Source organism: Macaca mulatta, chromosome 5 (genome assembly GCF_049350105.2).
Source record: "Macaca mulatta isolate MMU2019108-1 chromosome 5, T2T-MMU8v2.0, whole genome shotgun sequence".
NCBI classification, from domain to species: Eukaryota; Metazoa; Chordata; class Mammalia; order Primates; family Cercopithecidae; genus Macaca; species Macaca mulatta.
The window spans coordinates 77,612,834-77,629,488 of record NC_133410.1 but is presented as its reverse complement, the minus strand read 5'-3'; the positions used below and the strand labels follow the sequence as shown (position 1 = coordinate 77,629,488).

The window sequence follows — 16,655 nt, the reverse complement described above, 5'->3', positions numbered from 1 at the left end:
TTTATAAAACTTCATTCTAGAGAAACAGCAAATGAACAAACAAATAGCATATACAGTATGTCAAAATGTAGCAAGAACCATGAAGAACAAAAGCAAAAAAGGAAGATTAAAAAATGCTGGGAGGAGGGTGGTTGGGGAACCGTTTTACACAGGGTTATCTTGGAAGGCCTCAGTGAGGTAATATTTGAGCAAAGACTTGGAAGCGACATGGTAGTAAGCCACGCAGATATTTAATGGCAAATCATTCCAGGTGGAGGGAATAGCAAGTGCAAAAGTCCTGAGGCAGTTTGCCTGGACTTTTGAAGAACCAACAATGGGTACAGCAGGGGGGCGTGGGTCAAAGGAACTGGAGTAGACCAATCAAAAGGGGGTAGTAGAAGATCAAGTCCCAGTGGCTGGGGAAACAGGACTTGTAGTTCTCACAGGTAACTGTAAGGATTTTTGCTTTTACTCTGAAGCTATTGGAGGGTTCTGAGCAAAGAGTAACCATGATTTGACTCATGCTTTTAAAAAGATCATGCTGACAGTTGTGTTCAGACTAATCTGTAGACAGATAAGCATGTGGTACTTTATAGGCTCATGCCTATAATCCCAGCATTTTGGGAGGCCGAGGTGGGAGGATTGCTTAAGCCTGGGAGTTCAAGACCAGCTTGGGCAACATAGGGAGACCTTGTCTACACACACACACACAAACACACACACACACGAATTTTTTAATTAGCTAGGTGTGGTAGTGTGCACCTTTAGTCCCAACTATTCTGGAGGAGAATTGCTTGAGCCAGCCTGGGCAACAGAGCAAAAGACAAAGAGAAAGAGAGTGTCCCTAAAAAGAGAAAGAGAGTGGGAGAGAGAGAGAGGGAGAGAGAGAGAGCACAAACAGTATAGGAGGCTTTGCAATAATTCAGGAGAGACATGATGTTGGCAATAATCCAGGAAAGAGAAGCAGTGAAGATAGTGAGAAGTGGTCTAGATATATTTTGAAGTCAGAATCTACAAGATTTTTTGAATGATTGGATATAAAGTATGAGAGAAAAATAGTAGTCGAAGCCAGGCATGGTGGTGCACACCTACAGCCTCAAGTGCTTGGGAGGCTGAGGTGAGAGAACCCCTTGAGCCCAAGAATTTGAGGCCAGCCTGGGCAAGGCAGCAAGACATCATCTCTTAAAAAAAGCAGAGGTGTCAAAGACTGGTCTGAGTATCTGTAAAGATGGAGATGACATTAACTGAAACAGAGAAAACTGGGGCATGAGCAGTATTTGAACATCTCCCATTTAGCATTTTAAATCCTCCTAGCCTCACTCCTTATTCTAGGTGTTGCTGCAGTGATGAATGCTGTGCAGGCATTAACTGCCCTCTGTCAAAGGCCATGTAACAGCACCTTGCCTCTCTCACCCCCATCCATGACATAGGATACTGCATCTCATGCCATAGTATGGAATACCTGCAGAAGTCAACCCTACATGTATATATGCAACTAGAAGAAGTATGTGGTGAAAACTTTGACCAATGACAGACAGGAGCCAATGGATAAACGTTTTCCTCTTTCTTCACTCCAGTGCAGAGTTCTGAGACACATTTCATAAGGCACACATTTCAGTAGGCACTACAGGATTTATCAACTAATTGCCCTTGGTGGGAGTCAATTCAATAATGTACCCTTGACTTGGCTTTTCCTTCTTTTCTGTTTTATTTCCTCTGAATTCCAATCTAGTCAATGAATTCATATTCTCAAGCAAACTACCAGCACATTAGCCTGTGTCTTAGGCTCTTCTTTCAGGTGAATCCAGGCACCAAAACTGACTGTAATAAGCAAATCTTCAGTGTGGAATTTTGGAATCTGACCCTACAAAACTGATCACAAGACAATAAGGAACCCTGCTGGTGGTAAGTGGTGAGTGGTAAACTGTAAGTGATGGCAACCTCTGGCATGCAATAGAGTCACAATTACTCAGACACTCAACAGTAGTAGAATGGAATGAGATACAAGCAGAAGATGAGGCATTCGATTATATGGTGGATATGGTACTTGACCATTATGGAAGCAACTATAACTATGAAGCAAGCTGACTTCTGTGAACCGCTTTGGAGATCTTAACAAAAGAAAATGACAGGCTCAGTCCACCCAACTATCTAATCAGGAAACACTATGAAAGCCTTGAAGGCAATGTAGCCACTGAGCAGATTGTACTGAAAATCATCTCCAGGATCTAATCATAAGGGTTATGCTTATACTCCATTCCAACCATAGCTGCAAATGCACAGCCTGTAAACATCATTCATGCTAAATCAGGTCCCTAATAGAAAAATAATAGACCTTTGAGATCTGGAATGGGGGCATTTGTGTGGGCCTTTAATCTTAAATTCCCAGATTTTCTTTTTTCCACTATACCAAGTCTTCTTAGAAAAAACAAAACAAAACAAAACAACAACAACAACAACAACAAAAACCAGCCTGCCTTCTGCCTTCTCTGGAAATGCTGCAATATGGCCTCATTTTCCACAATACCCCTTTTACCACCCCCTTGCCACATACACACAGTGTCTCAAGCCTATAACTGGTGTCAGATTTCAACACAACCTATGTGGGGAATTGCAATCTCTGATCAGGGAGAGCTAGAAAAGGGTTTCCAAATCTTGGTACTAGAGACATTTGGGCCAAATAACTCTTTGTGGTGGAAGGATATCTTATGTATTACAGATTGTTTTGCAGTATCTCTGGTATCTACCCACTAGATGATAGTAGAACTCTCTCAGTAATGACAACCAAAAATGTCTCCATACATTGCCAAACACCCCCTGGGGGTAAAAAATCATCCCCATTTGAAATTTGCTGAATTAGATGAACTCAAAAGGAACTTCAAAATGGGCTAGCATATATTAGTAGGAACAAGGGAGACATGAGTGAGAATTAATACTTAGAATGTTAGAGCACAAGAATCAGATTGTAAGGCTGGACAAGGGACATTTTAGATGTGGCGCCATGCACCTATAATTATGGATTTAGTGTTTTAGTCCTAGTAGACAACTTTGGGGTCTCCTTAAATATTGGGCATAATGATGGCCTGTGCTAAATGAGGTTGAGATGCTAGAACAATCTTGAATGAGTATTGAGAAGGAATTCAGAAGACTCAAAGAATCAGAAATGTTAGAATGAATTTATTATGTGTGAGTGAAGAATCACCACCAGACAGTTTCCCAGGAGTAAAAATATTAGAATAAACTTAACTGTGAAACTAAAATACCCACCACTTGGATATATTGCCCAGAAGGGTTGAGATGCAAAGTTGTCCTAATGTTCAGGCCATTTGTTGCAGCAGATCTGATAGCGCTAGAAGGACCTGTTATGAATAAGAGTACTTTATGAAATTCCTGGAAAGCTCCAGCAAGAGCATTGCAGCACAGTTCCCTAGAGGTCTACAGGACCATGCCTTCCAAGGCAGAGAACTATTCTCCATTGGGAAAACTAGGGCTGGATATTAACAGTCAAACCAAATCATAAGTACAGAAACAGTCTACTGAAGTATGGAAATCATATAGATTCTAGTCTAAGTAGGTCCAGAAGACACAAGTAAATTACATGAATGTGTGACTCAGAATCCCCTGGCACGTACTTTTATAGCATTGACATCTCTTCCTCAATTCACTCCTATGGCCTCTCGGGAGTTCTTTATGAAAACCTCACACAGAATTAAACATTTGAGCCTGGTTCACAGACAGGTTGGCACATTATCTTGGTGGGTAGGTAAAAGTGAACTGCTACACTTTAGACCTACTCAGGAATGACTCTAAGAATGGTAGCCTGTGGCTAGGTGCAGTGGCTCAAGCCTGTAATCCCAGCACTTCGGGAGGCCAAGGTGGGTGGATCACGAGGTCAGGAGATTGAGACCATCCTGGATAACATGGTGAAACCCTGACTCTACTAAAAATACAAAAAATTAGCCAGGCATGATGGTGGGTGCCTGTAGTCCCAGCTACGCAGGAGGCTGAGGCAGGAGAATGGTGTGAACCCAGGAGGCGAAGCTTGCAGTGAGCTGAGATGGCGCCACTGCACTCCAGCCTGGGCAACAGAGCAAGACGCCATCTCAAAAAAAAAAAAAAAAAAAGAAAAAAATGAATGGTAGCCTGTAGGAATACTTTTCCAGTTGGCAAAGCTTAGAGCAGCACACTTTGTTGTTCACTTTATATAGAAGGATAAGTGGCCTGAAGCAAAAATATTTACAGACTTCTAGATTTTCCTTTCTTGCCTACGGTGATTCTGCCAACATCTATAATCACCAGAGCTACTTCATTCTTCATCAACATTACCTCAACCAAGGAATCCACTTTATAGTCCCCCAAAAGTAACAATGTACACATTAAATATACCATAGAATCCACGGATATTCACGTATCTTGCCATATCCCTCATCTCTCAGACTCAGCTAGCTTTAAGAAATGGTGGAATGGCCTGTTACAGGCTCAGCTAACATGTCTTCTTGGGATTGGGGTGTTGTCCTACAAGAGGTGGTAAATGCACTGAATTGACTAATAAAGTGTGCCCCTAACAGCTAAAGACATGGCTCCAGAAACCCAGGAATGGGAGAAGGATTAGTCCTTATTATCATTCCCAGTGACCCACTTACAGAATTTGTGTTTCTTGCCTCTCAAATTTAGGATTTGGGCTGGGCAACGTGGCTCACGTCTGTAATCCCAGCACTTTGAGAGGCCAAGGAAGTGGGCGAATCACCTGATGTCAGGAGTTCGAGACCAACCTGGCCAACATGATGAAACCACGTCTCTAGTAAAAAAATACAAAAGTTAGCCGGGTGTGGTGGCACACGCCTGTAATTCTAGCTACTTGGGAGACTGAGGCCCGAGAATTGCTTAAACCCAGGAGGTAGGAGGTTGCAGTGAGCTGAGATCATGTAAGTGCACTCCAGCCTGGGTGACAGAGCGAGACTCTGACTCAAAAAAAAAAAAAAAAAATTAGAATTTGCTGGATTGCAATAATTGGTTCTTCAGGAGTTGAGTGGGGAATGCTGCCACCAGGATAAACACTATGGAATTCATTGCACTTAAAACTTTTACTTGATTACTTTGTCCTTCTTATGGAAGTGGACAAGCTGACAAAGAAAGGAATTACTATGCTTGTGGGAGTAATCAACTGTGATTAGCAAAAGGATGTGGGATTGTTGCTCCATGATAGCACTAGGGAGGAATTTGGAATCCAAAGAATTCGCTGGGGCTTATTTGGTGTTTCTGTACCCAGGGATAATTTGAACAGGCAATTACAGCAATCATGGCTTAACCAGAGAAAGGAAAATAAAAGCTGAAGTGGGAGTCATCTCACCGGAAAAACAACCTAGACCAGCTGATGTGCTGGCCAATGGTGAGGGAAAATTAGAATGGGTAGTGGAAGAGGGAGTTAATATAAGTATGATCCTGACATCGGTGCAGCAGTAAAAACTGAAGCTTATTCTGTTAACTCTCTTATATCAAGGCTTTGCTGAGATTGTGGCTGGCCATCACCTTGAAGAGACCTCTGTGAAGGACTGAACATAACAGAGGGCACAAGCAGATCAGAGCGCTGCAAGGTATGGACACCTTCTACGTCCTTCTGTGCAACTTAGGCCATGACTTCAAATCCCTTCAGCCTATTATTCTAACCACTGCTGCAGCAACCTGCTCGGAGCAGGTTTGATGAACTTTGAACAAATGCGAAATAACAGCACCTCTCCTCTCACTTCCTGCCCCAGCGTGTCTCTGATGTGGGAGTCAGCTTGGCATTCATAGCTGTGCGATTTGGAAGTGTGGAGTAGTTAATGCCCTCTTCGATCAAAGAGGACAGGAGCCGACATAAAAATGCTTCCTCCATTCTTTCCTTTAATGAACAGTTCCGAGACTCATTTCATAAAGCTTCTTAGAAGGTCCTAAGGGACTGAGAAAACATTCAAATATGGTGATGACCAATTCAGTAACACATTCTTATACTGCATCTCCCTCTTCTTTGTTTTGTCTTCTTCCTCTTCCCTCATTTTGCTCCCTGGGATCAAATTTCCAAATAAACTATTGCACATAAGTGTCACTTTGCAGGGAATCCAAGAGGAGAGAGGATAATTTAATTTTTGGACACACAAGTTTGAGGTGTCTATAAGACATCCAAGTGGAAATGTCAGGCGATGGGCAGTATATACACAAATCTTGAGGTTCAAGAAAGAGATCTAGGCTTCTGAAAGGCTATAAACATACAGGTAAATAAAAGAAAGATAATAGGACTAAAAAACACATGCAATTGTCATAGAAAGAGTGTCCACAGTAAGCATTCTGGTGCCAAGCAGGAAAGGGTCTTTGTAAAGATATAACCAGATCCTGCTCATAGAAGGGAAGTCATGTGATGAAAGTGAAAAGTATTCTAACTACTGTTTGCTCCTTTACATTTCTAGCACACTTATCTGATCTACGCCTTTCTTTGGTCACTTATTTTGTGTCCTATTTTATATATATTTGTATTTACACCTTGTCTAGTCCTACCACACTGTGAACTCCTTTAGGGTAAGATTCATGCCTGAATCACCTCTGTAGCTGGAATCAAAGTGCCTAGCATTAAAAAAAGGTGCCAGGATTATGGAATAAATAAAACACCTACCTCGCAAAAAGCAACATTGGCATCATTTATTGATGTTTGGCATGGCCAAACTTAAACATGCATAAGCATCATCTTGCTAAGATGCAGATTCAGTAGATCTGAAGTGAGCCAGAGAGACTGCATTTCCTAAAAAGCCCCCAGACGATGCCCAAGCAGCTGATCCCCGGACCACACTTTGAGTATCAAGGTCGTGAGGACAATGGTTCTTGACGTTAGCTGCATATGAGAATCATCTGGGAAGATATTAAAAGTACTGATGTCTGGGTCCCACCCGCAGAGATTCTGATTTAACTCATTTAAGCTCTCCAAAGTTTAAGTAGCTAGAGTTAATAGAGCTTTAAATATGAAAAAAGAAAACATTTAATCAAATTTCTTCTTAAATGAATTGCCGCAAACATCTGAATAAATAACTATTTTGGAGAAAGTAAATACCACACAGCATCTAATCCCCAACTCGCAAATCAGCTTCTGTGCCACAAAGGCCCCGCCCCTTCCCTTCCCTGACACGCCCCTCCAGTGAGGCCTAGCCCACGCCCATCGGTTGGCGCCGCGTCCCCCGTGTCTATTGGCCACGCCCTTTTTCCCTTATAGCTTCTTCTTCCTTTTCTACGGGGTCAACTTCCGGCGCGGAGTTTATCACGTGCCCGGATATAGGAAGTGTTGGGGGAACGGCCGCTTCCCGTTCAACGCTTTATTGAGGGGCGCATCCAAGTGACCCCCATCCGGTCTCCGTTTTGGAAGACCCGCCTCGGCACAGCCGGGCCCAGTCCTTGCGGTAAGCCTTCGGCCGCGGCTGCCCGGTAGTCCTGGCGGGGGCGGACAGAAGAGCTGACAGACAGGCACCAGGGTCTAAGGCGGCTCCTCAATCCGGCTGCTGTCTCCACGCCTGGGGTCGGGCACCGCTCCCTCTGACCTTCCTTTCCCCGTTTGTCCTGGTAAGACGCAAAGGCTGGTCAGAGCATTCTCCAACCCCTCGTCCTCGGGTCTAGGAGAATGCGGAGCTGGGAGGGCAGCCCTCACGCGCCCCGTTACGGTTCCGCCCATCAGAACCAGATTTTATTTGTGCAAAATGACCCTGATCGTAAGCTCTTTGGTGTGAACCAGGAGAGGAGAGCGTGACAGTGCCTTCCTTCTTCTTCAAGTTCACATCCCGGCCCCCCACCCCCCGCCAAATCTCTTAAGTGTTTTTCTCTATTTCCGTGCACAGTTTTATCTTCTGGATGACAATGCTTCATGCACTAATATGTCTCAGCAGCATACAGGGCCCATCGCACACGGGCACTCACACTGACCAGCTATTTGTCACACAGTGTAGTGGTCCAACTGAGCTTAAGGAAATTCAACCAGTACAGAGTAAGCAGTGGCTGGCTGCCTTTGGTCAGACATGGGTTCTCAGACCTGGAAAACAATTTTAGAGGACCTCTAGGGATTTATTTACTGACTTTCAGAAAAGTACCGTAAAGACTGAAGAGTTAATCACTCGACTCTCAGGGTGTAAATGCCATAGAAGCACGCGGCTTCAGGTCTTCATAAACATATCTGTCATGTTGACTGCTATAACCTAGAATAGCGTCTGGCACCTAATAAGCATCAGTATTTGCTGAATGAGTGAAGAGTCACATAGTGCTTTTCATTATGCCTAACTCCTTTATGATGTATGCCCAATCCTGTCTTGTTTGCCAACAACACTCAGTTGTTGCTTGTAGCCAGAGAGGGAGTATGTGGTAAACGTTGGTCCCTATTATTCGTTTGACCAGTTTTTACTATTCAGTTCTAATTACCTTAAGAGATATTTAAGTATCCACTAAACACAAAACTATGATGAATATCCCTCCCTTCTTTCTCTTTAAGAGAATTCTTGATATACAGAAGCTTATGATTTAATGAGCCCATTAGACGGCAGATGCTTGATTTGTTTAGCTAATGCGGTAAGAGCTGTAGAAATTTAGAGGAGAGATCACTTTGGATTAAGATCTTCATTGAATCAACTTCATGTAAATTATGAAGTGTAATTAGGGTTTGGATAGGGCGGAGATGATCTTCCTTACATGGAAAGTACCAAAGTAAAGATTTGACGTCAAAAATGAACAAGAGTGCTTGGAGTGCAATGTTTTGAGACCATTAGGAAAACGTTGAGTAAGAGTGTGATGTGATACAAACTGTCTTTTAAAATTATCTTGTTCAGGGTTGTGGGACCTTGCGAAGAGATAACCAGATTTTGTAGAGTTAAGTAAAGTTGATGTGAACCTGGGTTAGTATATTTGCAGTGGGAAAAGAAAGGAATAAATTACATGTGGATGGGGTGAAATCGCAGAATGTGGTAGCAGATTTCATGTTGACAAGGGAATAGGGTAGCAAATATGGTGGATTTTGAACCTGGACATTTGCTTATAGATATGAAAATTAGAAAAGGGGAATCTTGGAGGAGCTATACTGTCATGTTAGTTAATTTAGGCATTTATTAAATGCCTAGTTTGCCAAGTTCTAGAAATACAAAGATGATTAAGACATGGTCCTACTTTTAATAGGAGATAAAATACAGCTAGCTAGAAAATACAGTTCATAAATGCCATATTATCAGAATAGAAGGGAAATATTAGAGAGGAAGAAATTACTCTTTGCGCGGGGTGGCGGCAGGGAGGGGGCTGCTTTACAGAAGAGATGACATTTTAGCACAATCTTGAGGGATGAATTATAATTTCCTAGGGAGAAGAGAATTCTAGGAAAAGAAAATTGCTTAAACAAAAGCCCAGAGATGGAAAAGTAAACTGGCCAGTGCCAATGTGGCTTGGGTTTAGGAAGAAATATAACGTAGTGTCTGGGCCCTACCACATATTAAGGGATTAGCAGCATGGACACTCTATAATAGGCAAAAAGGAGGATAGGTTGAGTGAAGGTGTGGAGAGATGGAGAAGCGAGCAATTGGGGAAAATTGCATTTCATCGCTTTTATATTCTCTGCAAGGTAGGTTGTTAAGTCATTTGCAGAGACGGAGAAGGCTAACCTCTAGAGCTGGGAACTGAAGGAGAGTAATAAGGATTTGCGACAATAGTCATGGGGAATGGAAAAAGGAATCATCAAATGAGGGATTAATTGCTGAGCAGCATTGAAAGTCTATCTTTCACTGGATGTAGATATTTGTAATGCATGCAATGAGCATGGATATGTGGCTTTTGAAAGCGGCATCTGGTAGTCCAAGAGAAGTGAAGAAAAGAATACAGTTTATGGAGATTGATAAAAACAAGATCAACTGGTCTACAAACAGGGTGAAATAATTGTAGGGGATAGTTTAGGTATAGGGAAATGAGCACTGTCTCCAGGCTAGGTTGGAAAAGAAGTAAACTTGGAGAGGCCAGATTAAGAGAACAGAAAGGAGGGCAGTGTCAGAAGACTAGAGGCTGAGATGAAGTGGAAGTGGGAAGATGTGAATTTTGTGAGAAAAGCAATTTTTGAAATTGGAGCAGATATAGAAGTTTTACAGATTGAGTAAAATATTGGAAAGACCTGGTTTACAAAGTAGTCATTGTGCTATAAAAATGCACTGTAAATCATTTATTTAAAAATCATAATTTCTTCATTTTCCAATAGAAAGAAATAGTGTTTTAGAAGTTAGTGTCCTAGGCAAGCTCACATGTATGAAATACTACACATTTGCGTTGAAAAAATAGTAATATATATCCACACAAATATGTATATGAAAAATAAAATAGAGATTAAAAATTATTTTAACTTAAGTTGATGTTTGAAAAGATGCTGAGTTAGGTAAGATAAAGGAGATAAGTGGAAACCTATTTTTATAACAATTTTATTGAGATTACATATGATAAAGTTCACCCTTTTCAGTTATATAATGTAGCGATTTTTGGCATATTCACAAGGTTGTACAACCATCATTACTATCTAGTTGAAAAGCATTGTCATCACCCCAAAAAAGAAACTCCATACCCATTAGCAGTCAATCCTCCTTTCCACCTTCCTCTCCAGCTCCTGAAAACCACTTATATTTCTGTATCTATGGATTTTCCTATTCTGGATATTTCATATAAATGGAATCATACAATACGTGGTCTTTTGTTTGCTTAGCATAATCTTATCAAGATTCATCAATACTGTAGCATGTTTCATTACTTCATTTCCTTTTTTTTTTTTTTTTTGTAGCCGAATAATCCATTGTGTGGCTATTCCACATTTTACTTATATATCATTTGATGGACATTTCTGTTATTTCCATTTTTTGGCCATTGCAAATAGTGCTACCATGAACATTCATGTACAAATTTTTGTGTGGACTTATGTTTTCAGTTCTCCTGGGAGTGGAATTGTTGGATTGTAGGGTAGCCCATGTTTAACTTTATGAGGAGCCACTAAGCTGTTTTCCAAAGTGGCTGCACCATTTTACAATCCCGCCAGCAACGTACAAGAGTTCTGTTTCCTCTCATCTTCACCAACACTTACTATTTTCTATCATTTTTATTTTAACCACCCTTGTGAGTATAAAGTGGTTGACACCTCATTGTGGTTTTGATTTGCATTTCCTAGTGGCCAGTGATGTTAAGCATGTTTTCATGTGCTTATTGTCCATTTGTATACCTTTGGAAAAATGTCTATTCAGGTATTTTATTCAATTTTTAATTGGGTTATTTGTCTTTTTATTGTTGAGTTGTAAGGGTTCTTTATGTAGAAAACTATTTAAAGATTGAGCAGGGAGTTGAAGATTTTTTTCTTAAATCTTGTGTTTGTGGGGGGGGTGTGTGTGTGTATACTCGGTGAGCATTTCCAAACATTTTAGATTTTGATAACACTGGTTCTCTAATTTTATTTCCAAACTTCCAGCTTTATATTTTTGTGATATAGGTGTATTCATATAGTAAATCGTTTTTCCTAGGCTTGTTAACCAAAAATCATTTTCAAATCATAAATTCAGAAGTATAAGGTGGAATGATGTTCAGAGTGAGCTTAATATCTATACTCCAAATTTTTCAGCTGAGAAAAGATGACAGCGATCAAGCATGCGTTACAAAGAGACATTTTTACACCAAATGATGAACGCCTGCTGAGCATTGTGAATGTCTGCAAAGCAGGAAAAAAGAAAAAGAACTGTTTTTTATGTGCCACAGGTGGGTATTTAGTAAGAAAGAGTACTTGTTTTGTATCCTTTTGTTATTTAGGAGATATTTCCTTTTGTTTTGAATATCCCAGTTGTCTCTATAATTGAACAAACTGTTGGGTCAACAAATTCCCACTTGGCTTTGACAGGCTGTTAGTTGTTGCCAATCTGGTGGTAGTGAAATAGTATCTCATTGTGGTTTTAAATTGTATTTCCCTATAATGATGAGATTGAGCATCTTTTCATGAATTTCTTGGTCATTGCATTCTCTTGTCTATGAAATTTACCTGTTTAAGCCTTTTACTCACTTTTCTATTGTGTTGCTTGTCCTTTTACTGATTTGTACAAGTTCTTTCTATAATCTTTCTACAGTCTTTTGTTGGTTGTATGCATCCCAGGTAGTGGCTTGTCTTTTCACTTTTTATGATGCCTTTTAATGAAATTTATAATTTAATATAATTAAATGAAATTAATTAATCCTTTATGGCTTTCCCTTTTGGTGTCTTAAAGATCCTTCCCGGATATCTTTTGTACAGTCATAAAAATATTTTCCTAAATTCTAAAAGTTTTATAATTTTGTCTTTTACATTTTAGTCTTAGTTCACCTGTGTCGACATCTGTCGTGGTGTGTGTGAGCATTTCTGGTTATCATCTTATATCTTATTTTTATTTTGTTTTTGTTCTTTATTCCACCTAAATTTTAGAAACAACTTGTCAAGTTTCAGACTTTGTTGGGATTTTGATTGGAATTGTTTTGAACCTATAGTTCAATTTGGAGAGAACTTACATTTTTATTGTATTGAATCTTTTGTGTCGATGAACATGGTACAGTTCTCTGTTTAGGTGTTTTATAACTTTTATGAGTTTCATCATTTTCTCTAAAGGTTTCGCATGTATATTGTTGGATTTATTCCTGGGTATTGATTTATTCTTAGATTTTATTTGATAGTCATGAAAGCTCTTTTTAACATTAATACATTTTAAAATCATATATTGTTAGAATTCTACAATGAATTGTTGGTGTTTTATATGGATATCTATCAATCTTGCCAAACTTTCTTATTAATTCCAATTATTTATAGACTCTTTGAAGGTAGTGATATTTTTCTTCCTTCCTTTATAGTCTTTATATCTTTTATTTATTTTTGTTGGTTTAGTTTCCTAGTTAGGACTATCCATCCAGGCTCCATCTCAAAGAGAATGACTTCATTTTTAAGCATGATATTTGGTAGAGGGTTTTTATAGCTATCCTTTACAGTGTTAAGTAAGTTCCCTTCTATTCCTGATTTCTTCCAATTTTTTTAAAAAATCATGAATGGGTGTTGAATTTTATCAACTGCTTTTTATATCATTGATAGTATCATAAAATTTTCTCCCTTGTTAGTGTAGTGTATAATTGTACTTGGTTTTTCAAATGATAAATTGACTCTTTAGAATGACCTCACTCAATTATAATGTATCTGTATTAGGCCATTCTTGCATTGCTATAAAGAAATTATTAGGCCAGGAGTAGTGGCTCATTCCTGTAATTCCAGCACTGAGGGAAGCTGAGGTGGGCAGATGGCTGGAGCCCAGGAGTTTAAGACCAGCCTGGGCAACATAGTAAGACCTTTATATGTAAATATATTGTTGCTCTTTGAAATGCTATTTTGCTCTTTCAAGCCTCGCAGACTTTACATATGTCAATCATTCTTTAGATTTTTACCTCATACTTTTCTTTAAAACTGGTCTGAATTAATGTGTTATTAATATATTATTCCTTTATTTCTCAAGGAGTCTACTCTGAACCTCTAGTCTGACTGAGATGCTTCTATTAGGATTCTGTGCTTTCCTCAGTCAAAGCCCTTGTTGCAAAGTATTACACCTCTTTTAGTATCAGCTACTAGGCACCTGAAAGCTATACTTGCAAGGAGCAAAAGAAGAATGAGTGAAAGGAGTAATATTTCTAATAAAAGTGTGTGTTTTACTTAACAGTGACAACTGAACGCCCTGTGCAGGTTAAGGTGGTCAAAGTCAAGAAATCCGATAAGGGAGATTTCTACAAAAGGCAGATTGCATGGGCCCTTCGAGACCTTGCTGTGGTAGATGCCAAAGATGCTATCAAAGTAGGTTTTTCTCAGTTCTTTGACCTGTGTTCAGAAAGCATCTTTCATTTTATAACATGGTATTACGTATTCTAAGATGATCTAAAAACAAATTAATGTATATGTTTGTTTTCTTATTTTTTTGCTTTTTTTAAGCTATAATTATGTTTGTGCACAAGCTACATAAACTAGAGCAAAATAACCTTGACTGTATACATTTCTGTGTTTAGATTAAGTATAATTTGTATAAAATCTATACGTAGTATGGATTGTAAAGTGGTGTGTCATGAGTCTTTTTGCTTGTTTGTTTTTTTAGTCAAAATCATGTAACCAAAGTAATCCTTCCTTAGTCTTCATGAGTAAACATAGAATCACCAGCTGGGGCAGCCAGACTGGCCTTTCGAGGCCACCATGGCTTTGATGTTTGTGGATCAACAAAAAAACAGAAGTGATAGTGGGTTACATACCTTATTTTAAGGAATGTAAATAATAAGATCTATAAAGATATAAATCTTACACTTTATACATAAACCACACTCAAACTCCAAGAAAGTTGAATAATGTGATAATCACATTAAAGGACCACCTATATTCCTGACAGTTCAAGGCTTTTCACAGCAATATCCTTTTTTCAAAGCAATCAAGTAGGCCTCCTCTGATTAAATTAGGTGCTTCCTCCCCCCTCACCCTCTCTCACTCTGCCCTTCATCTTTCTCTGCAGCCCTAACACACCTACAGAGCACCAGGGAATACTTTGTACCACAACTGCTTGTACTGTCGGTGGGACTAATATAATAGCAAGGCTTAACACTAGTGAAACTACAGGCGCTCTTTAGCTCTACAAATCTCATACATTTACTAAAAAGGCATAAAGTAAAAACAACAAAAACAAAAAAATTGCCTGTGTAAAGCAATCTGGTAAAATAAAATTCTGATTTTACCCTTACTTTGGTACAGACCTCCAAGGATCAAAACTCTGGACAAAATGACAGGTAGTTGAGTTGGGTGCAGAAAAATGAAGTAAGAACAATTTGAGGAGAGCCCTCTATATCTGTATAATTCAGATTTCTTCCAAATGTAAATCATGCCTTTTCTTTAAGTATTCTAGGCTTACTGGCCCTTTGCTTTATCCCTAAGGAGCACTCAATGCTTACAAAAATGTGAAATGTATAAACAGGATTTGATAGAAATTTAGAAAGATGGAGATTGGAAAGAAAATTATAATGAGATGTTTAAAAAACAATTTAGTCCAGGCGTGGTGGCTCATGCCTGTAATCCTAACACTTTGGGAGGCTGAGGCTGGTGGATTGCCTGAGCTCAGGAGTTCAGGACCAGCCTGGGTAACACGGTGAAACCCTGTCTCTACTAAAATACAAAAAATTAGCTGGGCATGGCAGCATGTGCCTGTAGTCCCAGCTACTTGGGAGGCTGAGGCAGGAGAATTGCTTGGACCTGGGAGGCAGAGGTTGCAGTGAGCCGAGATCGTGCCGCTGCACTCCAGCCTGGGCAACAGAGCGAGACTCCATCTCCACAAAAAAAAAAAAAAAAGCACATTTTAATAAGTAATTTTTATTACCATGGGGAGGGATCAAGAGTGGAAGCTTTTCTGGTTGGTTCTGTTTAAGACAAAACACCTTAAGGGCTTTTAAAAACTGCACCTTTATTAAGAACCATTTTTCCCTTCAGTAGTTTTGCACTTCATAACCCTGTTGACTTGCATAATTCAGTAACATTGCTGAATGCTTGTTTGAATGCATTTTCACAGCTGACGCCTCTTGCCAACTTGCTTAATGGATTTTTTTTTTCATTTTATGTACGCACCTTGGTGTGTGTACACTATATATGGATATAAAACATAAAATTTTTATACATAACTTAACATTAGCCATTTTGTATCACACATTGATTTGTGTGAGTGTTGCCACTAGCGCACTCAGCTTCTTTTATGGTATTATGGGAAATATTCCCAGGGAAGAGATTATTTCCCATCAAGTTTCATATTAGTTGCCAATATTCCTATTGTATTTTTTTAAGTAATAATGCAATTACCTTTTCATTGTAAATGCAGGTTTTAAATTTTTGACGCTTTAATTCTGTTTATTAAACTATACGTTGAACTAATTAGTAGTTCCATGCTGCTGTAATATGATTGTTGTACCAAAGGTCAAATCCTGATTCCTAAGAGATTCCAATTCTTCACAGTAAAAATCTGATTTAACTTCCCTTATTTTAATGTATTTATATTTCCCCCAAATAACACTTTAAATGAATCAAATATATTATTATTCTTTTATCCTGTAGAACATTAAGAATATTTTAGCCTATTTTTTAATTCCTTGGATGTGAAGTATACATCCATAAGTTTGTTTGCTTGTTTGCTTGTTTGTTTTGAGACAGGGTCTCACACTGCCACCCAGGCTGGAGTGCGGTGGCACAATCTTGGCTCACTGCAGCCTCCACCTTCCAGGCTCAAGCCATCCTCCCACCTCAGCCTCCCAAGTAGCTGGGACTACAGGTACATGCCACTACACCTGGCTAATTTTTGTGTTTTTTGTAGAGAAGGGCTTTGCCATGTTGCCCAGGCTGGTCTCAAATTCCTGGGTTCAAGCAATCTACCCACCTCGGCCTCCCAAAGTGCTAGGATTACAGGTGTGAGCCACCAAGCCCAACCTGGTTTTTTATATAATAGTCAAGTAGTTCTGTTCATTCAAGGGAGAAATATTAGCCTGGCGTGGATTATTGCTGTAACGTGGCTTAAGAGACTTGTAGAAAGTATAGTGTAATTCTCTCAGATTGGTTGAGCTTCTTTGTCACATGAAAGAACTTTCAGCCAGGAACA

General features: G+C 39.5%; 1 protein-coding gene across 8 annotated transcripts in view; it reads left to right on the top strand.

Annotated features, from left to right (window-relative positions):
• Positions 1-7,267: 7,267 nt before the first annotated feature.
• Positions 7,268-16,655, top strand: part of EXOC1 (exocyst complex component 1) — a 53,622-nt gene continuing 44,234 nt past the window's right edge. For 4 of the 8 annotated variants that reach the window (XM_078001496.1, XM_015138644.3, XM_078001495.1 and 1 more), the window contains exons 1-3: positions 7,268-7,560; positions 11,609-11,742; positions 13,707-13,837. In XM_078001496.1, coding sequence (XP_077857622.1) covers positions 11,619-11,742; positions 13,707-13,837 — 255 coding nt within the window. In that variant the 5' untranslated portion in view covers positions 7,268-7,560; positions 11,609-11,618. 8 annotated transcript variants of the gene reach the window in all.